Source organism: Plasmodium vivax, chromosome 8 (genome assembly GCF_000002415.2).
Source record: "Plasmodium vivax chromosome 8, whole genome shotgun sequence".
Classification (NCBI taxonomy): Eukaryota; Apicomplexa; class Aconoidasida; order Haemosporida; family Plasmodiidae; genus Plasmodium; species Plasmodium vivax.
Window position 1 is genome coordinate 1236259 of NC_009913.1, and position 27476 is coordinate 1263734.

General features: G+C 52.1%; 9 protein-coding genes and 2 non-coding genes across 11 annotated transcripts, besides 19 other annotated features; 4 read left to right on the forward strand and 7 right to left on the reverse strand.

The window, feature by feature from the left end:
- Positions 1 to 1177: 1177 nt before the first annotated feature.
- On the forward strand, positions 1178 to 3169 carry PVX_119725 (glycogen synthase kinase, putative; the record flags this gene model as incomplete). Its single annotated transcript, XM_001613092.1, has 6 exons — positions 1178 to 1838; positions 2005 to 2094; positions 2202 to 2290; positions 2493 to 2594; positions 2740 to 2786; positions 2926 to 3169. The coding sequence occupies 6 exons, from the start codon at positions 1178 to 1180 to the stop codon at positions 3167 to 3169; spliced, it is 1233 nt and encodes a 410-aa protein (XP_001613142.1).
- Positions 2071 to 2112: a microsatellite.
- Positions 2215 to 2250: a microsatellite.
- Positions 3170 to 4014: 845 nt separating the features above from the next.
- Positions 4015 to 4043: a microsatellite.
- A 248-nt stretch (positions 4044 to 4291) lies between these two features.
- Positions 4292 to 5203, reverse strand: PVX_119720 (26S proteasome regulatory particle non-ATPase subunit12, putative; the record flags this gene model as incomplete). The annotated part of the gene is made up of 1 exon (XM_001613091.1): positions 4292 to 5203. The coding sequence occupies one exon, from the start codon at positions 5201 to 5203 to the stop codon at positions 4292 to 4294; it is 912 nt and encodes a 303-aa protein (XP_001613141.1).
- Positions 5204 to 5452: 249 nt separating this feature from the next.
- Positions 5453 to 5485: a microsatellite.
- A 524-nt stretch (positions 5486 to 6009) lies between these two features.
- Positions 6010 to 9381, forward strand: PVX_119715 (hypothetical protein, conserved; the record flags this gene model as incomplete). Its single annotated transcript, XM_001613090.1, has 1 exon — positions 6010 to 9381. The coding sequence occupies one exon, from the start codon at positions 6010 to 6012 to the stop codon at positions 9379 to 9381; it is 3372 nt and encodes a 1123-aa protein (XP_001613140.1).
- Positions 7374 to 7399: a microsatellite.
- Positions 8206 to 8279, forward strand: PVX_119713. Its single transcript has one exon. It is a non-coding gene; the product is annotated as a tRNA-Ile (tRNA).
- On the reverse strand, positions 8922 to 8994 carry PVX_119712. Its single transcript has one exon. It is a non-coding gene; the product is annotated as a tRNA-Val (tRNA).
- A 149-nt stretch (positions 9382 to 9530) lies between the features above and the next one.
- Positions 9531 to 9557: a microsatellite.
- On the reverse strand, positions 9547 to 11748 carry PVX_119710 (hypothetical protein, conserved; the record flags this gene model as incomplete). Its single annotated transcript, XM_001613089.1, has 1 exon — positions 9547 to 11748. The coding sequence occupies one exon, from the start codon at positions 11746 to 11748 to the stop codon at positions 9547 to 9549; it is 2202 nt and encodes a 733-aa protein (XP_001613139.1).
- Positions 11679 to 11716: a microsatellite.
- Positions 11717 to 11749: a microsatellite.
- A 396-nt stretch (positions 11750 to 12145) lies between these two features.
- Positions 12146 to 12176: a microsatellite.
- Positions 12177 to 12697: 521 nt separating this feature from the next.
- Positions 12698 to 12724: a microsatellite.
- Positions 12725 to 13193: 469 nt separating this feature from the next.
- Positions 13194 to 13224: a microsatellite.
- PVX_119705 (hypothetical protein, conserved) lies at positions 13206 to 14578 on the reverse strand. Its single transcript, XM_001613088.1, has 4 exons — positions 14233 to 14578; positions 13914 to 14055; positions 13627 to 13763; positions 13206 to 13494 (listed from the first exon to the last, which is right to left on the reverse strand). The coding sequence occupies exons 1-4, from the start codon at positions 14234 to 14236 to the stop codon at positions 13367 to 13369; spliced, it is 411 nt and encodes a 136-aa protein (XP_001613138.1). The 5' UTR covers positions 14237 to 14578; the 3' UTR covers positions 13206 to 13366.
- Positions 14024 to 14075: a microsatellite.
- Positions 14579 to 15109: 531 nt separating the features above from the next.
- Positions 15110 to 16846, forward strand: PVX_119700 (hypothetical protein, conserved; the record flags this gene model as incomplete). The annotated part of the gene is made up of 1 exon (XM_001613087.1): positions 15110 to 16846. The coding sequence occupies one exon, from the start codon at positions 15110 to 15112 to the stop codon at positions 16844 to 16846; it is 1737 nt and encodes a 578-aa protein (XP_001613137.1).
- Positions 15381 to 15457: a microsatellite.
- A 449-nt stretch (positions 16847 to 17295) lies between the features above and the next one.
- On the reverse strand, positions 17296 to 19329 carry PVX_119695 (hypothetical protein, conserved; the record flags this gene model as incomplete). The annotated part of the gene is made up of 3 exons (XM_001613086.1): positions 17296 to 18775; positions 18860 to 19078; positions 19304 to 19329. The coding sequence occupies 3 exons, from the start codon at positions 19327 to 19329 to the stop codon at positions 17296 to 17298; spliced, it is 1725 nt and encodes a 574-aa protein (XP_001613136.1).
- Positions 17517 to 17560: a microsatellite.
- Positions 19265 to 19304: a microsatellite.
- A 32-nt stretch (positions 19330 to 19361) lies between the features above and the next one.
- Positions 19362 to 19382: a microsatellite.
- Positions 19383 to 20251: 869 nt separating this feature from the next.
- PVX_119690 (aspartyl proteinase, putative) lies at positions 20252 to 23602 on the reverse strand (the record flags this gene model as incomplete). Its single annotated transcript, XM_001613085.1, has 12 exons — positions 23001 to 23602; positions 22827 to 22894; positions 22704 to 22735; positions 22580 to 22598; positions 22382 to 22421; positions 22239 to 22276; positions 22065 to 22127; positions 21885 to 21943; positions 20862 to 21035; positions 20603 to 20621; positions 20438 to 20497; positions 20252 to 20337 (listed from the first exon to the last, which is right to left on the reverse strand). The coding sequence occupies exons 1-12, from the start codon at positions 23414 to 23416 to the stop codon at positions 20252 to 20254; spliced, it is 1074 nt and encodes a 357-aa protein (XP_001613135.1). The 5' UTR covers positions 23417 to 23602.
- A 510-nt stretch (positions 23603 to 24112) lies between these two features.
- On the reverse strand, positions 24113 to 26787 carry PVX_119685 (ribophorin I, putative; the record flags this gene model as incomplete). The annotated part of the gene is made up of 5 exons (XM_001613084.1): positions 24113 to 24178; positions 24274 to 24509; positions 24657 to 24760; positions 24988 to 26360; positions 26485 to 26787. 5 exons carry the CDS (start codon positions 26785 to 26787, stop codon positions 24113 to 24115), a joined length of 2082 nt encoding a protein of 693 aa, XP_001613134.1.
- Positions 25740 to 25761: a microsatellite.
- Positions 25849 to 25870: a microsatellite.
- Positions 26671 to 26693: a microsatellite.
- Positions 26788 to 27476: the final 689 nt, after the last annotated feature.

Consider the following 27476-nt stretch of genomic DNA (forward strand, 5'->3'; position numbering starts at 1 on the left):
AATTGTGTGCGCGCCATGGACTTCGTCCCACCATTTCCCCACGCGCCCGCGAAAATAAGCGACGAAATACGCGAAAAAATACGCGAAAAAATACGCGAAAAAATAAGCGCGAAAATACGCGACAAAAGGTACACGCCAAAATATACTCCGAAGGGTACACCCCAAAATACTCTAAAAAAGGGACACCAAAAGGGCGGAGGGCAAAGGCACACACACGCGGCAATATGACGCCTTGGTGAACGTGCCCCCCCCTCCCGGCCATGAACAGCTCGAGCTCCGCGCGTCGGTCAGCCAAGCTGGTGCGGGGGGAAATGCGCTACTGAGGGGAGCGCTGTGCAAGTGCATGCGCATGTGTATGCGGATGTGTACCCTCATATGTACACTCATGTGTAGGCGCATGTTTCCACGTGCACGCTAAACACACACATGCATGCCCGCGCACAGGCACTCCTACGAGGCAGTAGATGAGCGGCAAGCCAACCGAGAGACGCGTTTTTTTCTTTTTCTTTTCTTTTTTTCTTTTTTTCTTTTCTCTTTTTTTTTTGTTCAACCACATATGCGCGCCCGCGAGTGAAAAAGCCCGCCGACGCGCTCGCCACGGTCCGCTTTCGTCCCGCGAAACAACCCACGCGCCGCGACTGACTCCAGCTGGAAGACGTAAGAAGGAAGGACACCGCAGGGAATATGAGAGATTGGCACACAGGTAGCCGTCCGAGGGTGCACCGGTGTGCGGCGTAGCTGTGAAGCGGTGTAGCAGTGTAGCGGCGAAACGGCGTGGTAGCCAGACGTGGAGGAGCAAAATGGGTACGCCGCTACACCGCTGCTGAGAGGTGACAAGAACGTTGCTCTTCCGCTTCCTCCTTCCTCCTTCCACCGCCACCTCGTCTGTGGTCGCCTATCCACCTCTGCACATCTACACTCCCCCCCCGCAGATGACCACACCAGCGCGTGCTTCGAAAATGAGCACAGCGGGAAGAAGTACCTGAGCAGGGGCGACCACGGGAAAAGAGGCGAGTACGTGTGCCGGGGGGAGCCTATCACCCGAGGGGAGCAGATCGCCCGGGGGGAGCAGATCGCGCGAGGTGACCTCCCCTGCCGGAGTGACCTCCACGGGAGAGGCGAAGCACCCAACGGCGGAGGCGGCAAGTGCCCCCTTAACCGAAAGAGCCTCACCGAGATGAGCAAAAGCGAAAGTTGCAACCACCTGGGGGGTGAAGAAAATCAAAAAATGGTAGAAAGCGAAATCAACCGGTCGTCAAGCAGAACCTATAAATTAGGCAACATAGTTGGCAATGGAAGCTTCGGAGTGGTTTACGAAGCCATCTGTCTGGATACCTCGGAGAAGGTGGCAATCAAGAAGGTCCTCCAAGACCCACAATACAAAAACAGAGAGCTCATAATCATGCAGAGCCTAAGTCATGTAAACATTATCTTCCTAAAGGACTACTATTACACCGAGTGTTTAAAAAAAAATGAAAAAAATATTTTTCTAAACGTCGTGATGGAGTTTATCCCTCAGACGGTTCATAAATTTATGAAGCACTATGCCAGGAACAACCACTCGTTGCCTCTCCTTTTGGTGAAGCTTTACTCCTATCAACTCTGCAGGGCACTAGCGTATCTGCACTCCAAGTATATTTGCCACCGGGATTTGAAGCCCCAGAACCTGCTGATTGAGCCCAACACGCACACGCTGAAGCTGTGCGACTTTGGGAGCGCCAAGAATTTGCTGACTGGCCAGCGCAGCGTCTCTTACATATGCTCCAGGTTTTACCGGGCCCCGGAGCTCATGCTGGGCTCCACCAACTACACCACGCACATTGACCTGTGGTCCCTCGGTAGGGCCACCAACGCAGCGCAGAGTAGAGCGGCGCATCGCATCGCATCGCAACGCAGCGTAGCACAGAGCAGCGTAGCGTAGCGTAGTTGCATGTGGCTCACCCAGTTCGCCTCTCCCCACTTCGCTTCTCCCTGCTTAGCTTCTACCCCGCCGCTTCCCCTCAGGCTGCATAATCGCCGAGATGATCCTGGGCTACCCCCTCTTCTCCGGCCAATCGAGCGTCGACCAGCTGGTGCGCATCATCCAGGTCTTAGGTGAGTGCTCGCCCCCCTCCACGGAAGCGAGTCGTCACCCGTCGTCACGCCGCTATCACCGCCGCTATCACCGCCGCTATCTCCACCGCCACCCCCCTCTTTTGAAGGCACGCCGACGGAGGAGCAAATGAAAGTCATGAACCCCAACTACGCGGATGTGAAGTTCCCGGATGTGAAGCCGAAGGATTTGAAGAAGGTAGCCGGGAGATGCGATCCCCTCGGGGGAAGCCCACACTTGGCGAGTCGCCTAACCCATTCGGCACGCCGCTTAACCCGCTTGGCACACCGCCTTACCCACTTGGCACACCGCCTTACCCACTTGGCACACCGCCTTACCCACGTTAGCACACCGCTTAACCCACTTGGCACGCCGCTTAACCCGCTTCCCCCCCGCGCAGGTCTTTCCGAAGGGCACCCCCGAAGACGCCATCAACTTCGTTTCTAGGTTCCTCAAATACGAGCCACTGAAGCGGCTGAGCCCAATCGAGGTACTGTCGAGCGTGAGAGAAGATGCCAAATGGTGTGCCTCCACATGCGTAGCTAACGGTGCATCTACCTCCACCGTTGCTGCTTCCCCTCACCGTTGCTGCCTACCCTCTCTGTTGCCGCTTCCCCTCACCGTTGCCGCTCCCCCCCTGCGCGAAGGCCCTGGCGGATCCCTTCTTCGATGACCTGCGGGACCCCTGCCTCAAGTAAGTCGCCTCTCTCTGCGCAGGAGCAAAGTGTTGAGCAGCGTGTATGACTGTGTAGAATGGTGTGTGACGGCGTTACCACCTCGCCGCTTCTTCGCTACCGCTTCGTTACCACCGCTTTGCTGCTCCCCCCCCGAAGGCTGCCCAAGTACGTCGAGAAGCTGCCCGAGCTGTTTAACTTCACGGAGGAGGAAATCAAAGGAATGTCCGAAGCCTGCAGGCGGAAGCTGACGTCCAAAAAGAGCTACGAGGCGTATGAGCAGTTCCTGCTGAGCAAGCCGAGCGACGGCTCCAGCGTGGCTGACGGCTTGGGCAAGGAGTTCGGCGAGGCCGGCATGGAGACCAAGACCAGTCAGACCAGCCGCGCGGTCAACCTCGCCTGAGGCGGCGCCCACCCCGTTGCAGGTTAAGAAGTTAACAAGATAAGAAGTTCGGGCGGTTTACACAATTGACGCGGCTCGAAAAACTCAGCAAACGGACGGCGAAGTCGTCCTGAAAGCCCCCTGCACCCCCCGTCTGCAACTCAGGCGCACGCTCGCCCTCACGCGAATCTGTGCGCGCACTCCCCTAATAGCTACCCACGCGGAGGCGCGCGCGGGACAACGCCTAAGTGTACCCCGCTGCGTTCCCCCGCAAAGGCGGCTCATCAATGCGCCACGTTAATGCACCTCATCAACGCGCTTCCCTAATGCACCTCGCCAACACGCTCCGCCCACCCTGGCGCGCGCCCCTTTTTTTGTTTACGCGTTTGTTCCCCATTTTAATGAGCACCACTTCGCGCACGTCCTTCGGTTGGGTTGAACCTGCCCTTCCCCCCAACATACGCAAACACACGCTAGCATTTTAATGAAGGGCCTTCTCACATGGAGTGGAGAGCGTTTTTTTTTTTTTTTTTATTAAGCGCTTGGAAACACTCCACCAGCAGGACTGTCAATTTTTTGTGTAACACTGGACACCTTCGTGCGTAGGGGCGGCCATGCTCTCTCGACGGTGTGCCTCAATAAAGAGCCGGGGGGGAGGCCAGACAGAAAGAGAAATTCACACACACACGTGTACCTATTCACCGCTAACCACTTGTATGCCTGTTCGACGCCCCACTTATGAACGCTGGGGGGGCGGCGTGTCTGCAGTTGCCCAGAAGGGGAGGTTACCCAGAGGGGAGTTACCCAGAAGTTACCCACCTTTCGCTCACCCACAAGTTTTTTTATTTTTTTATTTTTTTATTTTATTTATTTTTTTTTTTCCGCGTGTATGGCTCCACCTCACGTGCGAAGCCAACGAACGCAGTTGCCGTTTTTTAAAAAAAAGGAACAGGGGGGTGTCATCAGCAGCAATTGGAATGGTGAAGTTGGTTTGTGGGCGCGCCGGCGCGGCGACTGCCCGAGCGGGGGGTGTTCATTACGGGGGGGAAGAAACGAGCAGCGGGGGTGGCGGCTCGCATCAATGTGCGCTGCTTAACAGGGTTGGCGGCTCGCGTTCCACTCCACGGCTCCGCTTCTCCCCCGCTACACGATCCGCTCCAGCTCCGTGGCGTAGCCGATGGTGTTATTCAGCACCTCGAGCGCGGGGAGGTCCTGCACGTGGACGGTCTGGTTGTTAAAATAAATCTTCTTGTTGCGCACTTCCCACAGGAGGTTGCACTCCCCCTGACTGGTCTTCGCCTCATTGTACTCCCCAATGAACTGGCACAGCTCCTGCTCACTGCCTAGCTTCAACAGTTCGCAAGCATATTCAGAAGAAATACAATTGGACGAAGCGAAGAGGCAGTCCGCTAGCTTATGTCTAATGGTATTATATAATCTCTCAATGAAAAGGCTATACAGATACAAAGGAATATTTTCTTTCTTTGTTAAGACGTGGTGGAAGTAGCCATCCATTATGTGCTGCTCAAGCTCCAGAGCGTATTTTATATACTCATCACTTTGGTCCTCAATTGAAATGACCTCTAACGTCATGTGGAAATCACCTATTAGGTTAGAGGAGAGGAGGTACAGTAGATACATACCAATGATCCCATTCTGGTTTCCACTCTTCGGGAGGAAGTTGCAATAATCAAAATAATATAAGAGCAGCTGAGCCATGTAAATAGAAAAAGCTTTAATGTCCCTATCGAGTATGGAGATGATCACTCCCTTTTCTAATATATGTCTGGCCAGAAGCAACTCATTTATGTTTTTTTTTCCTATGGGTACTAGGGGATCCACTGAGGGGAGGTGTATCAGCACGAGCTTCAGCTTCGTTAGTATTTCCTTGCACTTTTGGATGTCGCAACTTATCGGCTGACTTAGGTTTTCCTTTATTTGGAAGAGCGCCCCCACGTCTCCGCCGCTCAGGCCCAGCTCGCTCTCCGCCAGGTTGTGGTACACGCACAGCAGCTCTTTGTAGAGCGCCGCGCCTTGCAGCAGCTCGTTGGACATTTCTAGCGGGAGATAAGCGGCTGAAGGGGGGGGGGAGATACGCAGCTGAAGAGGGGGGGGGATACACTTATGGTGGGGGGGAAGCCCTCGAGAGTGACCCTATCCTGCAATGCGACGTGTGCCCTCTTTTCTTCTTCCTTTCAACGAGTGCCCACTTGGCCCCTCCGCTTGACCTGTCACACTTGACCTTCTCTCGGGAGTCCCTCCTAACCGGGTTACCCCCCTTTGCGGATTCGCTGGAGTGGCGAGCGAATGGCTTCCCCGTTTTGAGCGATGGTTAGCTAGCGGTTGGGAAGCCGAGCGGTAGCGCTTAGTAAGTTACTCCCTAGGGTTAGCTAGCTGGCCGAGCGGAAGCGGTTAGCTGGCCACCCCTATCAGTTAGCTTTCCACTTCCTCACCTCTTCACTCCGCGCGGCTGCCGCTTCGTACAGCTGGTGCGGGCGATGCGCGTTTCCTCGCCGTCGCTTCTTTTCCTCCTCACTTGGGGTTTATGCGTTTATGCGTTTATCGTTTGTTTGCTTATTTGCTTATTTGTTTGTTTTTTTTTTTTTTTTATTTTTTGTTTTTTTTCCCCTGGGTGAGTGCACACGGAAGCGCGACGTATATTCCCCCCTTACCCGGCAACACTTTTTTTTTTTTTTTTTTTTTCCCACCATTTTGTGAGGAGCGAAGTGGAGACTGCGCTTTGCTGACGGGGGAGTTGCCCCTTGGTAGGTGCTGGATGAGGTGGTGCTCACCGTGGGCGTCTCTTTGCTGGAGGTGCCACCTTTCATCCGTTTTGAAGAAGGGGGTTGCTCCGCACCGAGATGGAGAGCACTGCAGGAAGCGGCGTTGGGAGCGGCGTTGGGAGCGGTGCTGGAAGCGGGGCGGGGGCGCGCTTCTCCCTGCCCAGGGAGGAAGACATCGATGCGTTCCTCAGCCGAGTGGACGAGGTGACGGAGAAGGTGCAGCACATCCTGAGTGGCAAAATAACCGCAGAGGAAATGCAGCAGGAGGAGCAGAAGCTGCTTCTGAAGGAGAAAATAAGGCAAATGAGGGAAGAGGAGAGGAGGGAGGAGGAGCGCAGGAGATACGTCATGGGCACGAGGGGCAGCGGGACAAAGGAAAATAACTACCAGTGCTTCTGCGCACACTGCTTGGTCGAATTTAAATACGTGCTGACCACCTGCCCTAGGTGTGCAGGCAAAGTTGTAACCAGGGAGGAGCGCCTGAACGATTTGCAGGAGAAGGTCAAGCAGTATAAGGAAAGGAAAAAAAAAAGGGACGCCAGGAGGGCCTCCTGGAAGAGCTGGCAGAGGGGAATCAACCGTAAGGATGATGCAAGCGAGGTGATAAGCGGCAACGATGATGGGGTGGACCACCATCCACCACGCCTGAGCGCCTCCACCGACTACGTCAAGTGGAACCTCTATGAACCCAGCTCGGACACCTTCGATGAAGACGAGAAGATCTCCTACGTGCCAAAGCACAACGCAAATTTTAAAATTTTGGAAAAAAATTTGCAAAGAGATTTAGATAGGAAGAACCAACACAGGAGAGTTGCTCACTCGATGAAGCTCAGAGGGAATGAGTTTTTTAAAAAAAAGAATTACATACAGGCCATCGAATGTTATGAAGAGGCACTGCAAGTGTGCAAGGACTATCTAGAGATTTATAACAATGTGGCTCTCTGCTACCTTAAAACGTTTAGGTATGAGCAAGCCGTTCGCAGCTGCAATGAGGTGATTCAATACTACGATGTCTTTAAGGGGGACTTCCGCGTGAAGGGGGACCTCCTATATAAGAGCCATCTGAGGAAGGGCCTGGCGCTGTATAAGCTCTTCAGCTTCGGGGAGGCGCTCGCCAGCTTCCAGTCCGCTTTGGAGTTTTCCCCCGGCGGCGCGGAGGCGGCTGCGTATGTGCAGAGGTGCGAGCGGATGCTCCGGGGGGGGGGTCACGTGAAGGGGGATCACTCAGGGGAGCCGCTATCCGGGGGAACCCACTTCATTGAACCGCTATCCAGGGGAACGCCCCCCCCGGGGAGGACCGACGCCGCAAATGGGCAGGAAAGCTCCACGGACCTCTCCCGAGCCCTCACTGAGCTAGCCAAAATGGATCTCATCAAAGACGGGGAAAAATTCTGGGAGACACTCAAAGGGGTGAAGAGGTCCCTCAAGAGGAGTGAAGAAGCCAAGGTGGCATTCTACGCAAAAGTATATTCCTTAGAGCCTAGTGGAGGAGGTACCTGCGGTGAGGTGGTTAACCGAAAGGGAAGAACCACCTTCCTCTCATTTTGCGCCAATAAACTGGAGGAGCTACTCCTCTACGTGAAGAGAGAGCAACGGGAAGGAGGCAAACTCCCCAAGCACACCTCCCTCAGTGCCGGCACACTCATCGACTTGATTACCCTCACCCTGGAAGACCACCACGAATGTGCGGACTTCTGCCTGGGAGCAGTTAACCCCCTCCTTACCCTATACCAGTTAAAGAAAATTAATAAGGTTAAGACGGCACATCTTTTGAATACCATCGGAAGGGACCCTGCGGGGAGGAGCTTGTTACACGAGCGGGTAATGCAACAGGAGGATTACACCCTGTTGGGCAGGCTCCTCTCTCGAATGGGGCACCTCATCCAGGAGGAGAGGAGAGTCTACACGAAGGAGCAGCGCGCCCTGCTGAGCTATCTAACGGAGTGCATTCTAAACGAGGAGAGCGTTCGCAGGTATGGGGTGGACGGGGATCTCAGCGGGGGTATCCTCCATGGGGGGAGAGCTCCCAAAGGGGGTGCATCTGAAGAGTCCACTAAGGGGGCACCTCCAATCGCGGTTGCATCTGAAGAGTGCGATAAGGGAACCCCCCCAATCGCGGGGGCACCTGCAGACCCCTGGAAGGAGCTGCACAAACGGAGGTTCGAACTAGCCAACCTGTTCGGAATCATTTCCCATCTAACTCTAAAGCAAGACGGGCGAGATGTCCTGGAGAGGAAGTTCACCAAGGATATGCTTAACGTGATCGTCTACGCCAACGAGCAATTTTACTCTCTCAAGGGGATGCCCTGCAACTGCCTGTCTCTCCTGGTTAACCTGGTGGGAAGCGCCAGCATTAGGGCCATCCTCATCAGGGCCAGCTGGCCGCACATGCTGCACTTCGTGGAGAATATCGCCCCGGGGGGGGAGCGGCGTTGGAGTGCTCCAGCGGAGGAGCGGCGTAGGAGTGCCCCAGCTGAAGCGCTTCTTCTGGGTGACCCCCCCCGGGAGAACCTCCTCGAAAACGTGCTGTCGCTCCTCCTCAATTTAACCTCCGCATGGAAGGAGCAACTTAAAGAGGGAGGCGCAGTCTCGCCCCCCCCCGGAGAGAAGACGCTCGTTAGGGAAGGCAGCCTCCGCCGAATCATCTCCTGTATGGGGTCAGCCAACAGGAGGGTGGCCGAGCTGTCTTGCTTATTACTTAGCCAATTTTACACATATGCCTACCATGGCGTGGTGGACCTCGGCGGAGGGAAGAAGATGAGTCCCCCTCCCAGGGGGAGAGAAGAAAGGACTCGCCAAAGTGATCACCATGTATCACCCCCTCAAGAGGACCCATCCGAAGGGGGAAGAAACGTCCAACTAGTAGATTCACTTAAGCGTAAAATTGAAACAGAGATTGAGCGGCAGATTCACCTGGATGAATGCTCCTTCGAACGGATGAGGAGGTCCATTCTGAGTGAGTTGGACTCTCCACGGGGGGGCAGCTTAACAAATGCGTGCGTCCACATCCTTTGCTGCTTATCTAAGTGCACAGACTTCCTAGAGCAGCTGCTTTACAGAGGAGAGACCCACTTGGAGGGACTGGCCACCCGACTGGTCTCCCTCTTCGTAAACAACAATAGTACAGTGGAGAGGGACCAGTGCACCTCCATGATGGTAAAGAACATCGCGGCGTTTTTCACACAATTGATGAAGCTCCTCACCGTGAGGGGGGACACCGCTCGGGGAAGTGCCTCCGTGGTGAAGTCCATCGAGAGAGTCATCCCCCATGCAGCTGAGTTGGTGGGTAACGGGGTGCACAGCGATGGCAGGAGCAAAGAAATCAGCTTCTTCCTCTCGTACTGCTTCGTCCACGAGAGCTTGAAGCCGGCGGTGCTCGCTGCCTTCCACAACGACGCGGGGCGGCTGTTCGCGGGGCTGCATAGCGGAGCGCATAACAGAGCTGCGTAAGGCAATTGTTTTTTTGTTTTTATTTTGAGGACATGGTGAAGGGCGCGTTTCCTGCGTCACAGTGGACTTCACAAAATGGAAGCAAAATGGGAAGCGGAAAAAGAGCACGTGCACCGCTACACGCGCTGCTACACCGCTACCCGCGCTGCAGATGCGCCACCCCCCTTAGGGGAAGTTGGGGAGGGCGCCGCGGCAGGTGGGGCACTCGAGCTTGACGTCCATCCACTGCTGCAGGCACTTCTCGTGGAAAATGTGAAGACAAGGAGTGACGCAGTAGGTCCTATTCTTCAGAACAATATCATACATACAGATGACACACTCGGGGAGGCCAGTCTCGAAATTGGGGTCAACCGTTCTGTAGTAGTTATGCACGTGGGGTAGGAGCTCCAAATCAATGAGGTGTCTGGGTCCGTAGAGCCTTTGCAGAGACATGAGGAGCAACTGCACAGCTAGAATCACGATGAGGAGGATGCTGAAGGTGCTGTTAGACGAGTCCAACGCTCGAGCAAATATGTCCAATTGAAAAATACTTTTGGGATACATAAAGCGGTAGACTGGGAGGAACACTCGGCATAGGGAGAGAGCAAATGCGATCTTCAGATTTATGGAATGTCTCTGGCCCTTCCAAATGTCCAACAGAATCTGAGGTACCCAACACATGTAGAGTAGCAGCAAAACGTAGGGACAGACTGGGAAAACGTAATAGAAGGTCACAATCACGAGGAGGATGCTCCCATAATAAAATTTATATAACGTGCCAAGCTTCCTCTGCAACTGATCCCATCCTTCTTGGAGATCCTGCTGATGATTAGCTCTCCAAATTATTAAAATGTACCGCAGCTCCATGAGGGTAAATAAGACAAACTTAAGAAGTACCATAAAAATGAAATGAACTAGTAACAGACGGGAGAGCATCACTTCGTAGAGGAGCAGGAGGGACTCGAACAGATCTATGAATGAGTTCAGGCAGATGGAGAGTAGCGACACTTTGCTCGCGCTACGCATGTTCTCGCTGCTTCGCCCTATCTGCACGTAAAAGAGACCCAACTCGATCAGCGACTTGATGTTATAGAGGACGGAAAAGGCCGTCACCTGCGCAGCTGCGTGCTTCTTGTCTACGTCGCTTCCCTCCAGCCGCACGAAGAGTCCGCAGTTGTCCGAGGAGATGTAGCCGTCGTACTGGGGGGGGGCCGCCTCACCCCGCTGGGTACTAGCTTCTCCACGCTGGGTACTAGCTTCACCCCACGGGGGAGTTACCTCTCCATGGGGGGGGTTAGCTCCATCACCAGGGGTGCCCGTACCGCCAGCCGCCGCTGCCCCTGCCCCTGCTGCTGCCTCCGCGCCGGCGACCCTCCCACTCAGGTACCGCTCGTACTGCTCGCGGTAGCTCGCCGAGGGGAACGCGCCAAGCGACTGCGCCTCGTCCATCAGGTACCTCTTCAGCAGGAACAGATAGGACTCTTCCACCTCCCGGAGAGACGTCGACTCCTGCATGGCCACGTTCTGTTGAATGCCCACGTTGTACTTGCAGATGCAGTTCCTCTCATCCTGGCACAGCGTCAGGAAGTTGTACCCCGCGCCGTTGAACATGTATGCGCTTTCCCTGTTAACGTTCAGCCCGGGCACTCCCACGAACTGGAATTTGCTCGGCTGCTCGGGGGTTCGCGGCGGGGGCCCAGCCCCTTGGCCGGCGAAGCGGTTACGCCCCTCCTCTCCGATGTGCACCTCTTCCCCCCCACCTCCACCGCCGCTGACCCCCCCCTGCGGCTCAAAGTACAGAAACAGAAACGACTTCGTTACGTTGTAGAGGGACAGCTTCAGCGTAATCAGCTTCGCCTCGAATGCTCCCCCCCCCGGGTTCCCCTTCCCCGAGGTGCTGCCGGGGATGGCGGGGATGGCGGGGATGGCGGTGCTAGCGGTACTCCCGCCGCTAACTGCGCTAACTCCACTCACACCGCTAATACCGCTAACTGCGCTAACTCCACTCACACCGCTAATACCGCTAACTGCTTTAACTGCGCCCCCCCGGCCCTCCACTCTGTAGCGGCCCTTAAAATTTAGGCACTGAATCAGCACACTGTCGAACAGGTCGTCCGGCGCGGACCTGTCTCCGCCCTCCCCCGGCAGCAGATTCCCATCGACGTCCACCCCGAGGCCGCCGCCCACTCCTCCCTCGTAGCCGCTCCCCGCTGGAACTGCACTGTTATCGGCCGTCATCAGCATCACAAAAAATAGGGAAATAAAAAAGAGGAAGAGACACAGGACGTTGCAAGACTCTCCCTCATTCCCCACTTCGCTTCTGTAAAGGAAAACGTCGCTTCTCTCGACCCCTTCGTCCGGCTCGCCCCTCGCCGCGTTGCTGCTCATGCTTCGCCAGCCTCGTCGGTCTTGGCGGGTGCGCCGCAGGGGGTGGTTCGTCTGTAAGCGCTACGGGTTGGTCCGTCTGTAAGCCTTAGGAAGTGGTTCGTCAGTACGCCTTAGGGGGGGATCCGTCTGTTAGCCTTACGGGCTTCTCCCCGTCTGTGCTCCTTACGGGCTTCTCCCCCGTCTGTACTTCTAACTGGCTTCTGCTCCTCCTCCTCTCCCCCTTGCTGTGCCCCCGGTGGCGCTCCCTCCGCTGCTGCCCACTGTGCAGCCTCGGACATGTACAGCCGGCAAGTACATGAAAGCACGCAGCGGGGAGTGCGAGCTTTCTACCGTGTGGTTAATCCCCCCCTGGGAGGTTTCCTTGGCATCTTCAGGAGGCCCAGTCGGCGCATACGGCGGGCACACAGTTTGGAGGTCTTCCAACTGGGATTCCCTCTGCAGCTTCGTCTTCCTTACTCCCTTTTTTTTTTTTTTTTTTTTTTCCCTCTAAATGATGATGCGTAGTAGCACGTCAGTCATGTCACTCGCTTGGTTTTCTTCTTGTTTTCCCTCGGTTGGTAAGAGTATCCTTTTTTTTTTTTTTTTTTTTTTGCAAAATTGTGCCTCCGCGTGGTGGGCACATAGCCTATCAATGGTTGGCAGGTTATTTACTTTTTGCATTCTTGCTGCTTTTTTTTTTTGGCTCCCATTTTTCTTGCTGTTTTTTTTTTTTTCCTTTCACGGAGGGTCCCCGGGGATGCCCCCACCGCAGTCCAATTCGCAGCGCCGTCAGAGTCGTTGCCACTTGGAGGAGCCACACGACGGTGAGTTGACGCAAATTTATGATGCACATTTTTTTTTTTTTTTTTTGGTATCCCCCAAAGGTAGGGAATACACACCTGAGATTGTTGTTGCCTTTTCCTTTCGCTTGTAAAATGAAGAAGGAGAGTTTACCCCCCCTGGAGGGATGTGTGCTTCACCAGCTTCTCTCTGAGGGAGTCCCCTACCAGCTGACCTACGTTCAGTTAGGAGGCACTACACCCGAAGAGTTCCCCCTGCAGTGGGTGGGTATACCAATCAACAGGCCCGGCTACGTTTCCGATTTGGCCAAACCGACCCTACGATGAGTTAATGCTGTGCCATTGTTGAGGGGGCAACGTGCGAATGAGTTACGGTAAAGGTTACGCCTTCTTATTGGGCGGATGAACATATGGGTCTGCAAAGTAACGACCTCCAAACGGGGAGTCACTCCAAACGGGGAGTCACTCCAAACGGGGGAGCTGCTCCAAATTGGGGAGCCGCTCCAAATTGGGGAGCCGCTCCAGCGGGGGAGTGTTTCCTACACACAGCACCATCTCTCGGCATGCAACTCACCGAAGGGTGCCAAGTGAGCAGCGTAGTTGCCGCACATTAAAAAAAAAAAAAAAAAAAGAAACAGAAATATCCTATGCTGTTCTCCCCTCCCCCCTTGTGCTGTTGTGCTACTCCCCACTGGAGCAAAAAAATGGGAAGCACACTTCCGAGCAAACGCTTCTTCCCATGTTCAGGTGAATAACAAACCGACGACATGGCCAATGGGGGTACTAACCGGGGGAGGGATACCACTCGAGTTGAAGGACATCAGAGTGAAGGACCCCCCTCACAGTCTCCTCAGCAGTGTTCGCTGCTTTTCTCTTCGGAGGGGAACCCCCAGAACGGACTCCAGCTTCTTCAACTCCCATTCGGAGGGGGTTATTTTCCCTCGCTCGACCGCGTAGATGTACGCCCCTGGTGTGGGGAGGCGCAAAAGGAAGGTGAGTGCATGGTAAGTATGTGTGGACAGCTACTGCTTATACGTAGGTGAGTTCCCAGTTCGGCTGTCTCCACAGCTCAGACGGAGCCCCCCCCCCCTGTGCTTACCCTCATTCTGCGTCGACTTGGAGATCTGCAGGGGGTTCTCTCCCGTTTTGGGCTCCCCCGTGAAGTAAAAATTGGTGCCCCAGAAATTTCTTCGCAGGCATTTGCTGAGTGTGGCGGCGCGTAGGGACCGTGAGTTCCTGAGGCGTCGAGGGGGAGCAAAAAGGAGGCACTACATGAGAGAGGTGCTGAGGGGCAGAGTATGGATGGTAGACGGTAGGTGCGCACACTGGAGTGTTTCCTTTTGGGGTGTTCCCTTCCGCCTCCCGTCCGCCCCTTTCTGGGCCTACCTGGCGAACTCGATGAACCGGCCGATGTGCTCGAAGTGAGAAAACTTCACCCCCTTGTTCAGCCGCACCTGCAAGCGGCTGCCGATCCGCAGGTGGCAGTGGCCCCACCACAGCCGGGTGCTGCGGTTGTAGAAGGACTTCCCTGAGGGGGGAGAAAAAAAAAAAAAAAAAAAAAAAAAAAAAAAAAGGTGTAACTTGGAACATGCGATTGTTAGCCTTTGCGCCGGTAAGACCACCTACGGGGGGGCGGCAAAAAAGACGTTTCGAACACCAGCCCCCTCACCGCTGGGCTTAGCTTAGCGTAGCCGGTGTGACCTACCCATTCGTCGCTGTGGTGTGGCGGCTCGAGTTGCGTGGAAGTAGTTACGACGGAGCGGTTGCGTGGGAGTAGTTACGATGGAGCGCTTCCCAAACGTGGCCCCTTTAAACGGGGAAGGTCGACTCGAGGCCAGTTAGCGGTCGGTTAGGGGCCAACCGACTCCTAAACGGGATCCACTTGTGGAGGGCACACTTCCCTCCGGTGGAGAGCAAACCTTATCATCGAGAAGTTTCGCCAAATGCAGGGCAATTCCGTTCGCCACTTATTATGTACACCCATCCGGGGAAGGAGCCAAAAAAGGAGAGCGTCAAACGGAGCGGCGTGAAAAGGTAACAAACCGTGTGCTGCATTTAGGCAAAAAAAAAAAAAAAAAAAAAAAAAAATTACTGTCCCAGGTTCATTTTCCACACTGCTATATACCCACCTGCGTTTCTCTCCCCGATGTGAACCTATCGCCAAGCGGACTGCCCCAATCGCTCGTGTTGCTTTTAAGCGGTAGGCCGCAGGATCGTCAATGGGGGGGGGGGGGACGCACACTTGGGCGAAGCGAACGTGCAAGAACGAGCGGTTAACTTGCGAAGCGAACGTGCAAAAAGGCGAGGTCAACCTGCGAAGCGATCGTGCGTTTATACATGTAGGCACATCTGCTCATGCGAACCCCCCGCTGATGAGCAGACGCTCCAAGAAGAAGCAAAGCAGGTGAAATAAAAAAAAAAAAATGCTCAAGCATATATACCTTCGAATAATGAGCACCAAGAAAACGTTGCGGAGTAAGCGGCCCAGTGAGTGCGGGGGGACGTGGAATGCTGAAAAGGGGGTCAAGCGGGAGGTCGCTCCCGGGCTGGTAACTCCGCGTGGTGGACAGGTCAGGCAGCATATGAGGCAGCAGATGAGGCAGCAGATGAAGCAGCAGATGAAGCAGCAGATGAAGCAGCTGACGGGGAACCAAACGGATGGCCACTTAGCAAACCGCGCGGCTGACCGCTCGGCTGACCACGAGTCCGATGGAGGGGGGGAAGAGCCCCCCTGCGGAACGGACGCGCACTCCTGCGACCGCTTGCAGGGGGGTATCCCCCATGTGCAGGCTTGCGCGCCCCCGACCGAACTGACGCGCGTTCTGGCGTACGCGAGCAGCCAGGTGATCAAGAGCCTGCACCTGCGGCAGCACTACATCAACAGTAAGGACTACTTCATGTCCCTCTCGCTGATATGCAACCAGCTGGCGGCACACCGATTTGAGGACCGTTCCTTTTGGAACACCCTGGGGGAAAGGCTAACCACATTGTTACGCTTTGAGGATGTGCAGAAGACCATGTCCGTGCGATGGCTAGCCTTAATCTTAAACTCTTTCGCAAGGGTATACGTACTGAATGAGCCTTTCCTGAGAGAGGCCTCCAAATATTTTAGAAATTGCAAAGAAGAAACTTTACACACATTTGACATTTCGCAAATAGCTAACTGTTTTGCGAAACTCAATTACGGGGATGCTACGCTGTTCAGGCATATGGAGCAGCAGATCTGCGAAAGGATAGACGAACTGAGTTGCCAGTCGATTAGCAACATATGCAATGCGTATAGTAAACTGAGTCTGGGGAGCACGACTTTATATGACCATTTGATCAAAGCGGTGACGAAAAATTTGCAAAAATTTAACGAACAAGAAATCGCCAACATACTAAATGCGTACGCAAAAGTGGGCGAAAAAAAACATTCCCATTTGTTTGTTAATTTTTTACCTCATATTTGCGAAAAAATTGACCTCTTCAAGCCAGTCGAAATGGTGATGATCGCTAATGCGCTCTCCAAGTGTAGGCTATTCAGTAAAACCTTTTTTTCCCTCCTGGGGAACTACATTTGGAGGAATGCAGACCGGTTGGAACCATCCGAGTGGGCCATACTTGCCAACGTATACGCGAGCTTCAACCTCAGAGATTTAAAATTTTTTTATCTCATCAGAAAAAAGGTGAGCGATAGGGAACATTTGCTGCAGCATGGAAATGTAGCCATGCTGCTGCACGCCTTTGGGAAATTACATATACGCGATGAGGCATTCGTTATAAATTTAGTTAAAAGGAAAAAACACATTATAGGTTCGCTGGACAGCCGCAACTTGACCCTGTTTTACGTTTCGCTCATCAAATTAAATTTGAGCATTCCGATGGAGATTTTCGCCAACTTGAAGCTAAACATTTCGAGCAAGCTGCACACCTTTACCGATTTGGCCTTGGTGTCCATATGCTACTCGTCCATGTTCCTCTCCTACTTTGACATGAAGCTGGTCAGCTCCATCCTGCTTCTTCTAAATGAGAGGAGAGCAAATAGCAAATCGTTTGCACACCAAATGCATGTCACTTTGTTTGTGCTACACTCTGTATACGACTTTGGGGAGTTTTCTCCAAAATTTCTTCTCTGCTTGCATCAGCTTTTGAGTAGGGCATACCAGCACATTGCGCAGCCCAACTATTACGACATTAACAAGTCAGCTATTCAGAAGAGAATTTCTCCTTTTTTTCCCAAAAGTTGCCTGAACGTTCAGGCGGAAGTGCCCGTTGGCCCCTTCGTCGTGGATTTCCTCCTGACCAGGCGGCGGCCGGCGGCGCGCGCCGCGTTGTGATGCGATGTGTTGTTTTGCATTGCGTTGCTTTTTTTTGTACATGTTTGTGCAGGTAGCCATTTTGGTGTGCACATTTTTTTTTTCACCAGTTCGTCCAGGTAGCCATTTTGGCGTGCACACATTTTTTTTTTTTTTTTTTGATTTGTTCATGCAGGTAGCCATTTTGTTATTCACAAATGGGTATTTTATTATTTTTTTATTTTATTTCTTTTTTTTGTTCATGCGGGTAGCCATTTTGCTATCCACAAATGGGCCGTGCCCCCTTCGCACGCACGTCCGCAACACGTGCCTAATTTGACCCACGTCTCTTCTGTACGTGTGCATTTTTGGTTCTCTAGCGCGGTTTCAACTGGGGCAACACCACCAATGGGGCAACACCACCAATGGGGCAACACCACCAATGGGGCAACACCACCAATGGAGCAGCACCGCCAAAGGGGCCACTGCCGCTAAACCGGGAGCGACTTCACAAACTCGTGGATCGCCTGGCGCTGGGCCTCCCGCTGGCGCGCGAGCTCCGCGACGAGGGCGGGGTCGCGCACCTCCTGCCGCGTTTCGGGGTGCACCACCCGGAGCTTCCCCTCGCCGAGTAACTTCTTAATTTGGTTGGCGTCCAGCTTGACCAAGTCAGGAACGGCTCCTTCCTCATGGGAGAGGGAAATGTCGTCCGTTAAAAATGCCCCAACCAAATTGTCAAAGAAGGAGCACTCCTCCAGGTACTTCTCCTCAATGCGTTTAACTTCGTCGTGATACATGTCTGGTGGAACCTCCACTTTGCTTTCAAAATTCTCTCTCAGTTGCGCAACGTAGTCCACAAAGACAGGGAACATGGAATCGTCCTTGTTGTATCTTCTTAAAAAAGAGTCGGCGAAATTCTCATTTGGAAGGTTCAGCCAGTATTCCCCCCTTTCTTGTAAAACTTGGGAAATAATTTTTAAAAAGGAAAAATAAGAATCATTTAACTTCACATTTTTACCCTTCAAGTAGTGAACAAAGTTGGCCAGTGCGTCTAGCGGTTTGTATGGTACACTCGTTTTGTTTTCATCGCAAGGTGGGGGTAGATAGAAGAGAGAATTCACCTGGTCGTTACTCAGTTTGAAGAGCTTCCCCCCCTCGTAGGTACTCAACAGCTGTTGTAACATCTCCTCTGTTTGCACCGGAATGAAGGGGTCACACAAAAAAATGTAATTCCCCATAAGGCGAGAAAGAACTAAATTTTGATAGTCCCTAAAATGTTGGAGGAGCTTCAAGTGGTACTCCTCTCCTTTGTGTTCATAATCTGATGGCTGCAGTTCCAGAGGTACTTCCCTCTTTGCTGTGACCAGTTGGTAATTTTTCCTCCTCCTCTGGGCTACCTCCAAATATTGGAAACGCAAATCTTCAATGTGTGTTTTCCATTTCCACCTGAACAGTTCAGGGAAAAACTTATAACTTAATCCTGTCCTTAATAAAAAATAAATCATATTTTCGAGGAAAATTCTCCTATTGATGTCGTAGTATTCCCATGAGGGGAGGTTAATCATGTAGTCATACAGGATGGGGGTATCACTTCTTTCATTAAATTTTGTTGTTTTTTTTTTCCACTCATTTTTTTCTACACTTTTGTTTTCCTCATCTTCCGGCGTTAATGTCTTGCTGTTCAGGTTGTATGTGGCGTGTTTTTCTACAAATGCTTGCCAGTACAGGTCGCTGTCAATCCATTCGTTGTTATCCAGGGTGCTCACTGGTGGGTTATGGAAGTTGATCCACAAGGTTTTCGCTCCGTCTATGAGGAGCTTGGCCGACGCCTTTTCCGCCTCCTTGCAGTTTTTTAGGGCCTCCTCGAACAGCTCGTCCTCTTTGCTCTTCTTCTTCTCCTTCGGCTCTTTGCCCTCGCTCTGCTCCAGCTCGTCCAGGGCGTTCATTTGGTGGTCGTAGAAGTTCTTCATGCTGCGTTGGGGGGGGGGCGAATTTGTGTAGCTTCTCCGCGGTGCGACATGTGAGCGGTGGGACTGCTCCCTCCAAGCCGCTTACCACAGCAGGGCCTCCTTGTTGCTGATCTTCTCGGCCCAGGCGCCCCAGTCGACTCGCCGAAACTCCTCGCGCTCCTGCTTCTGCACCAGCACCTCTGCCTCGGAGAGCTTGGCGTTCAGCTCCCTCCAGTGGGCCATGTCACTTTCCTTCGTTATGTAGGAGCTCAGGTCCTGCCACTTCTTCTTCAGCGCCGCCAGCGTGCTGAAGCGGCTGCGCTGCCTGCGGAGTGGCGGCACACATAGGGTAACCACGCAGGGGAGAGGCGGCATACATAGGGTAACCACGCAGGGGAGAGGCGGCATACATAGGGTAACCACGCAGGGGAGAGGCGGCACACATAGGGTAACCACACAGGTGAGGTAGACCTCCCACTCGAAGTACCCATTTTGCTCACCCTCGCAAAAAGGGGAGCACACTGACGCAACGCCTTGGCGCCCCACCTACCTGCTAATAACTTTCAGGGGAGTCATCTTGCCGTGCGGGTGTAACTTTCATCAAATTTTTGAGCCTTTGTCACGCAGCAAGGCACAATTTGGCTGCTCCTTCGGGGGGGGGAGGTACCCACGGGAAGCGACTCGAACGTGGCAAGCGGCACAGCAGATCAGCATATCGCCAAATCAGCAGCGCAGCAGCGCAGTGTCGTGTCACCGGGATGGTATACCCCCTTGTGTACCAACGGAACTAACCGCATTTCTTACGTTTCCAAAATGGGGAAAAGGAAAGAGCCTTTGCTTAATGTGTTACGTTGGGATGTTCATACCTACACATTTTATTATTTTTTTTTTTACTCTTTGGAGGAAAAAAGGCCCTTTTTTTTTTTTATTTTTTTTTATTTTTTTCCTGCTATTTATGCCCATGTGACGTGGCCCCAATTTCGTTTCATCCACTGTGAAGGGGAACAAAAGGAGCATACCGTGACTTTTTTTTTTTTTTTTTTTTTTCTTTACCTTTCTTGAGTTGGCACTGCACGGGTGCCAGCATGTTGTATCTACGCCGAACTGGTCAAGCGCCGCACCGGTGTCACGAGGAAGGCACGACCATTTACAAGTAATTTTTTTACACGCAAATTTATGCGCAATTTTACACGCACTTCTGGCACACTTTTGGAGCAGCTGGTAGGACTACCGCGTGACACTTTTGTGGGCACAAGAGGAAGGAACAAATGTATGCACAAAAAAAAAAAAAAAAAAAAAATAGCCCATTCGGTTACTACGTCATGTAGGGGGCAAAACGGAAAAGCCACACAGCACGCAGATTTACACGTAACGGTTTGCGGTCTGCGGTGATGAGTGTGCGAACTCGCAAAGGTGAGAAGCGCCTCCCCAGTTAAAATAACTTCCTCCTTGCTGGAGCGTGTGTACACTATCTGCCTCGTTGGAGACCCCCGCTCGCTTACCAGTCGTGCCGAGCTTCAATGAGGCCCACGAGCTTATGGTCATTGTCAAATATAGAGTAATACTTTCTTATGAAAACGTTGCCTTTGGGGAAACAAGAAGGGGGGGCCGCGGATGAGTGGTCTGCTCCAACATAATGAGAGAGCTCCCCCTTGGTACGATGCAAAACAGGTGGGCACATTACCGAAGACAAAGATGGGCCCGCGAGGCGCGGGGACGTCCAGCGACATTATTCCGATCACGCCTGCAGGGGGGGGAGGACCGGCGGTAAGCAGTAAGGAGTAAGCGGTGGTAAGCAGCGCGACAGGTGAACCAGTCATCGCGACGTCACATTTGTGTTATATCTTACACTGAACAGAATTATCCTCCTAAAAGGGGTGTGCGTACCGTAAGAAAGAGAAAAAAAAAAAAAAAAAAGGTGAAAAAAATGAGCAAACGAGAAAGAAAAAGCGGGGCGATGAAGCGCGGCACGCTCTCCCCCCGAAAGACACTCCCGAACACATGTGCCATTCACCGTGCACATGACTATCCGTTGCACACTTTTTTGAAGGGGCTCTCCCAAACGGCTCACGTATACTAGCGGAGCTGTCTCTCCCCCTCGACGCTACCTCGTCAGTTTCCTCCAGGATGTAGTCATCCGGCGTAAAAGCGAACTTCACCTCCTTCCCTTCGACATTTTTTAAAATGAAAGAAATATTTGGCAAGCTGCTCTTATTTGAGCAGTCCTTCCGCAGGTCCAGTTTTTCTATCAGCGGTTGCATCAGGCTGGATGGGCCGGTTAGCTAAAGGGAAAGGAAAGGGGAAAAAAATGGAAAAAAAAGAAAAAAAAGAAAAAAAATATATGAACCGTTCATAACATATTTACGTAATACGGGGGGAGAAAAAAAAAAAATATGCACTGTTCATAACACATTTACGTAATACAGGGGGGGAAAAAAAAAAAATATGAACAGTTCATAACTTGAAAATATGTGGCGAGAAGAAAAAAGCTAGATCGCCCCATTTCGCGAGGGGAATGCCCCCCAAGTTGCTCACAAGGGATACGTACCAAACTGGACCCAGTGTCAATGGCCGCTCTACATTTCCTATTTTCGCACATATTTAAATTCTTGCCGGAGAGTTGCACGTCTATCAGGTTAATTTCCCAGAAATCTGTTTGCAAAAGGGGGACACGGGCATTCACGGTGTTCCAGTGAAGTGTGTAACGAAACGGGGTGCTCGTTAATGCGGCAAAATTGCATAATTTTTTTTTTTTTTTTTTTTTTTTTTCTCACAAATCGATATGACGGGAAACCACTCAACTTGCCTCCCTTCGAGGGCGTATTTACTGTTGGCTCGTCCGAACGTAATGGAGCCGGGCCTGTTCAAGGGAAAGAAGTTTACACCCGTTGCTCATGCGTAAGTGCGCACGGGGGAGTGCATAGTTCTGCTTACTCTCGCAACTTCTTTGGCACGTAAAAAGAGAAGATGTTCCTTTTCAGCAGGTTCTGGCGTTTCCGAAGGGGGGAGTGGTGTTAGCGGTGGTTGCTTGTTCGTAAGTGGTTGTCTCGCCGGCACATCAGCACTCTGCCAAACAGACAAGCAGCTATGCAGCTATGCAGCCATGCAGTCACGCCGCTATCCCCGCGCACCTGCTTTTTTATCGTCTCTATTAAGGGCGTCCCGTATCCTTTCTTAAAGCTGAAGTCCGCTTCGCGCAGATCGGCGCGGCCAAAGGGGGGGAAATTAACAATCAGTCGCGGGTCCTCCCAAGGGGGCAAACATGCCCAAAAAAGGAAGCTGCGAAGAAGCGGCAAAAAAAAAAAACCAACGGTCTGAAAATCCCAGGCCAACAATCCCATCGAAGGGTAAATCGGAAAAGGGGTGTAAAGACTCTGCAAAAAAAGAAAAAAAAAAAAAAAAAAGTGGAAATTTCTCATTTTAACTTTTCCTCTCCTTTTTTTTGTGCGTATGATTTGATGAGGGTAGGTTTTCCCCTTGGTAACCTTCTATAGCTAGCCCGACACTCTGATGTTTGATCCTCCTACGGGGAAAAAAGGAGATCCATCCGAATGAGCAAATCTATACAGAAGCATTTGTCTAAACATTTGTGCAACCGCTTAGTTGCGGGGAGCGTTGTGTTCCTTACAGTCCCTTTAAATTGACGTCGTCATATCCGTGCTCAAGGACTTGGGAAAAAAAAAGAAAAAAAAAGACAAAAGAAAACAAGGAAAGAGAAAACACGACAGTAGCAACGGGTCAAGTCCCCCTTTCTCATTCACCACACCGTTTCGTTACACACGAGAGTGCAATTTTATTTATCTTTTTTTTTTTTTTTTTTTTTTACTGCTCCTTCCCGTCCCGTACTAATGCGAACAAGGGAAAAAAAAAACGGTGATGTAAAAGTGACGAGTGATGCACACGTGTGCTTGGTTTGTTTTCTTTCAGATTTCCCAAAGTTCGGAGCTGACCTGGATGTAGGTGTAAATGGACTCCTTATTGCCTGTTGGGGGGAGTGTAAATCAGTCAGGGTCACTCTTTTGACGGGGGGTTTGCCCCGGCAGATCGGCACATTTGTACCTCCCCGCGGTTACCTTTCAACTGCCGCGCGTACGTCCTGGACTCGTCCGGGTTGAATTTCTTGTGGGACGCACAGCCTCCTCTGGGGGGGAGCAGCATAATAAGTGCGAGGCGTGGGAGAAACGGAAGATGTAGGCGGCGCGATGGCCGCTCATCTAGCTGCTCGCCTCCTGCAGTGGGCGACCTACTTGACACACTTCGTCGAGGGGAGGGCGAAGTTGCTGGAGCCCGTGTCGAACACGACCCGAAAGCTTTGCGGAGGAGTGCCGATCTGTATGTCCCCAATAAACTGGCTGTTGTGAAAGTTGAGCAAATCCTCCTGCACGTACAGCAACGAGTTGGGGGTCCTATCCTCTATGCTGTCGTGAAAGGATCTCACGTTTCTTATGAACCCCTTTATATCATTTTTAAATCTGTTTTGTAATTTTATTTCGGTGAGGAGGAGACCCTTCTTGCTGGTGTCCTCCAGGGGGGGAGCGTTACTTAGGTTTTGCTTCCCCCCGCCACTTTTAAGGGCGCCAAGTGGGGGTAGACTCAAAATTGGGGGCGGCAGCAAAGCCACCAAGAGGGTGAACAGGGGGGCAAGAAGGAGTGCTCGCCCCATTTTGCGCCGTCTCTCCTGGGGGGACTCGGCGGTCAGGCAGTTGGCTCAAACGAAAAGGGCAACACAATAGTGGTGCAGAAGTAGCGTGGCAGTGATGCAGAAGCGACGTGGCAGTGATGCAGAAGCGACGTGACAGCAACGTGACAGCAACGTGGTGGGCGCAAACGGCTGGCCCTTTGCTCGCCGAGCAGAACTTAGCCGCGGAAGTGGAAACGAAGAAGCAGGGGGGAGGTAACGACGGGTGTGCGTTCGCGAGGTGGAAAAAAAAAAAAAAGAGGAAGCAAGGGTAAACCATGCCAAATTAAGCAGGCCAACTAGGGAGGCCAACCAAGAAGGCCAATCCAAACCATCCAAACGAGTAGCGCAAACATGTACGTACACGTAAACGTACACGAACGGCCACGCCTCGTCAACCCCTCGTCAACGCCTCGCCAACGCCTCGTCAACCCCTCGTCAACCCCTCGTCAACCCCTCGTCAACCCCTCGTCAACGCCTCGTCAACGTGGCAAAGCACACACATGTTGCAAGCGCCGGCGCGACAAAAATATGCCTCTCCCCCGTCTGGACAAAAAAAAAAAAAAAAAAAAAAAAACTAACGTGGACCACGTCCGATTGCCATAAAAAAAGAGGAATGAGGGGGGACGTGACGGAAGGAAGGTGAAAAAAAAAAAAGAAAAAAATTTGGATCCAATTTTGCTACGTGTACTTTAGCAGAAGCAAAAGTTCCTTCTCCGCCTGCGCGACTTCGTTCAAGTTAAAGCTCTGCGAAAAAAAGGGGAGAACAAATGTAATGAAAAACGAAGTGGGGAGAAGCGGCACAGCTGCACACACTATTTACTTTTAATCCTCTTTCTTACCAAGTCGTTGAGCAGCTGCGCCTCGAAGTACTTTTTCACAATCGCGTGATAATTGAAACACTTGTCCACGTAGCTCTGCAGCGACTGCTTGCTCGAGGAGCGCTCGAAATTCCTGTAGAATTCCTTCGTGTAGTAGATAAAATCGTAGGTCCATTTGTCTTCTGCTTCCAAGAGCTCCACCTTCTGGCTGACCTTCTCCTCGGGGGTCAGCTTGCTCATCGATTGGATCAGTTGGTCTGCACGGGGAGAGGGGGAAACACTCATTCGTGGGAGATTAGTCTGCTGATGTGGAGGGTCAGTCCGCTGGTGGGGGAATTAGTCTACTGGTGTGAGAATTGGCCCACTGCGTGTTACCCGACGTGTGCAACCCACCGCGCACTCACCTGATATGTAGGACAAATTCTCGTACAGCTCTTTGCACTTCTCCAGGAAGGTGGCGTGCTCTTCGCTCCCCCGCTTGTCCGCCTTCTCCTTCGCCGTGTTGAAGCTGCAGTATGGGGGGGCAAAGCGGATGTGCACACAGGGGCGGGGTGGATTGTTCGAAGTTGTTTTTTTCGCTCATATTCCGCTCATTTGATCTGAACGGTTCATATTTTTCTCTCATTTTTCGAACATTCTTTCTGAACGGTTCATATTTTTTTCTCATTTTACTCTTATTTTCCGCTCATTTTCCGCTCATTTTTTTTTTTTTTTTTTTTCCTCTTGGCTAGCTACTCGAAGGGGAGCTCGCGCAGGAGGCAGAGCAGGAGGATCGCGGCGAACGCGATGAGGATGACCAGGAGGGGCTTCCAAAAATGGTTGAAAAACCTAAACTTGTACATGACGAGCAGGTCCTGGTAGTAGTTCTCGTCCAGTGGGGGGAAGAATTTCTCGATTTGAATTTCGACGACATTTCGGAAGGAAAAAAGATCGAGCCACTCCTTCTGCTTGCTGGTCAGCACATTAACACTGTCGTCCCTGGAAACAACTGCAACGTTTTCGGAGAAGGGGGGCAGCGAAATCCTCACCTTCAGTTGCTTTATAAAAAACGCCTTAATGGATGGAGCAATATCAATTTTGTACGCATAATAGTTTTCCTTATTTTTAATTCTGTACAAATTCGAGTCATGGTAAAAGGAATTAAAAAAGTGAGCTCTCCACCCACCCAGGAGGGGGTACCTGGGCCTCAAGTCAAACATAATATGGCTGTTTTTTTTTTTATGATCAAATATTTCTTCCGCTTGGATGAGATATATTTTGCCAAGGTCATCAAAGTATTCATATTCGTATATGTCGTAATTTATTTTGGACTTCATGGAATAAATAATTGTGGCGGACTGATCGTCTGTTCCCTTTCCTTTCCCCTTCCCCTCCGACGTGTGTCTACTTTCGTAGTCGCTAAGAACGTACCTATCAAAGGTGTTTATCCTCGCTGCGTCGTTTCGCAGGACGTATTCTTCCCGTTCGTACACAAAACCTAGTTGAGATAATTTTATTTCCTTGGTGACTCGCTCGCAGTAGCCTAAATGGTTGTTGGCGCGGAAGTAGAACAGGGCCTTCTGCCCGAGCGTGAACCGGCCCAGTTCGCGCTCCTGTGCGGGGAACTCGTTTGGGTCGGTTCGGATGGCCGCCTCCCCCTGGGGATGATCGCCCACTGCTCTCCTTCTTCCTCCCCCCCCCCTCTCACAAACATACGTGTCCTCGTTGACCTTTACGAAGCTGCGCAAAAAATCGCCATCCTCTATCCGCGCGATGGCACAATTTTTGCACAGAAATATTTTTAGCTCTTCCCTCTCTTCCACATCGTAGGGCAAAAGAATTTTGGAGGAAAGGTAAAACATCAATTTTTGTTCTTCCCCTGGGGATAGGTCAACAGGAAATGGGAAGTAGGGCTGTCCCAGGGCGTAGCCAAAGTGGAGAGAGACCTTTTCACCTTTGTGTAATCTCCTTTTTAGAGTCACCCTGTAGGCCTTCACTTGGAATTGCTCCAAGTCGTAGTCCTCATTGAAGGGGTCCACCTCGATTTCGCTGGCGTCACGCCTGGGCTCCTGCAGCACTTGGTACCGCAGCTCGTTTCGGTCCTGGTCTCTCACGCGGAGGGTGCTGGCCTGCGAAGGAGCGGTGAAGGAGCAGCGAAGAAGCGGTGATTGACCGTCGATTGACCGTCGATTGACCGCCGATTGACCGTCGACATAACGCCGCAGTCGAAGCGCACCGGCCCCTGGAGGGTACCTGAAAGGCCTCGTGGTAGGGAAGCAAGAAGACAAAGCTGTCGACGCTCTTATCTCCCCTGTTCTTCAAGTCACCCCGGATGATCACCTCCACGTAGTTCCTCCTTAAATGCATGTCCTTCGTAATCTGCTCATACACCATGCAGTCCTCATCCCCCACGTACTTTGCAATTAACTCATTTCTGTGGGCACTCAAAAACTGCATGTCTATGCTAACCAAATTGGAAAAGAGGCTCTGCTTCAGCTTCCCCGCGGCACACCATGTCACTATGGCTGTTAGCAAAACGCACCGGATGAGCTTCATCTTGTGCAGCAGATCCTCACAGGAAGGAAATGCAGAGTGACAAAGGGGGACCACTCAACTAGCCGTGCGTGTGCAGATGAGGGGGGGGGGGGGGGAGGTTAGCGGAACGCGCCTTCCCCAACGCAGCTGTAGAACGGGCGCGTGCTCCTCTCCCCTCCGTGCTGTGCGCGGCGCCCCACGTGTGTTGCTCTCTCCCCGGGGTGCTTCGTCATATGTATGCAAAGGTATGCATGTATGTATGTAAATGTACTCATATATTTATGTGTTTTTTTTTTTTTTTTTTTTTCCCCTTTTGAGCCATTTGTTGGCCCCCCAATAAGCTTGTTTTCCTTCTCACCGGAGGGGGAAATCCCTTCAGCGTCCCTCCACTTGTGCGGTCGAAAAATGCATCAGAGAGTAGCCCCAACGATGCTATACATACCACCAGGGCTAAGAAGAGAACAGTGCAGGGAGGTAGCGGCCTAGCATGAAGAAACCTCCACATGATATGCATGCACAGGAAGGTAGTCCACCAGCATGAAGAAACCTCCACAATGTTATGCATCCACAGAAGGGGGGAGAAAAAAAAAAAAATGAACCCTCTCACCAAGTGGCTTACGCATGTTATGCTCCACATGTTGAAGCACAGAACCGTTCGATTGAGCCCCGTTTGGTGCAAATATGAGGGACGGGTGGTCCCTTTTTCCTCC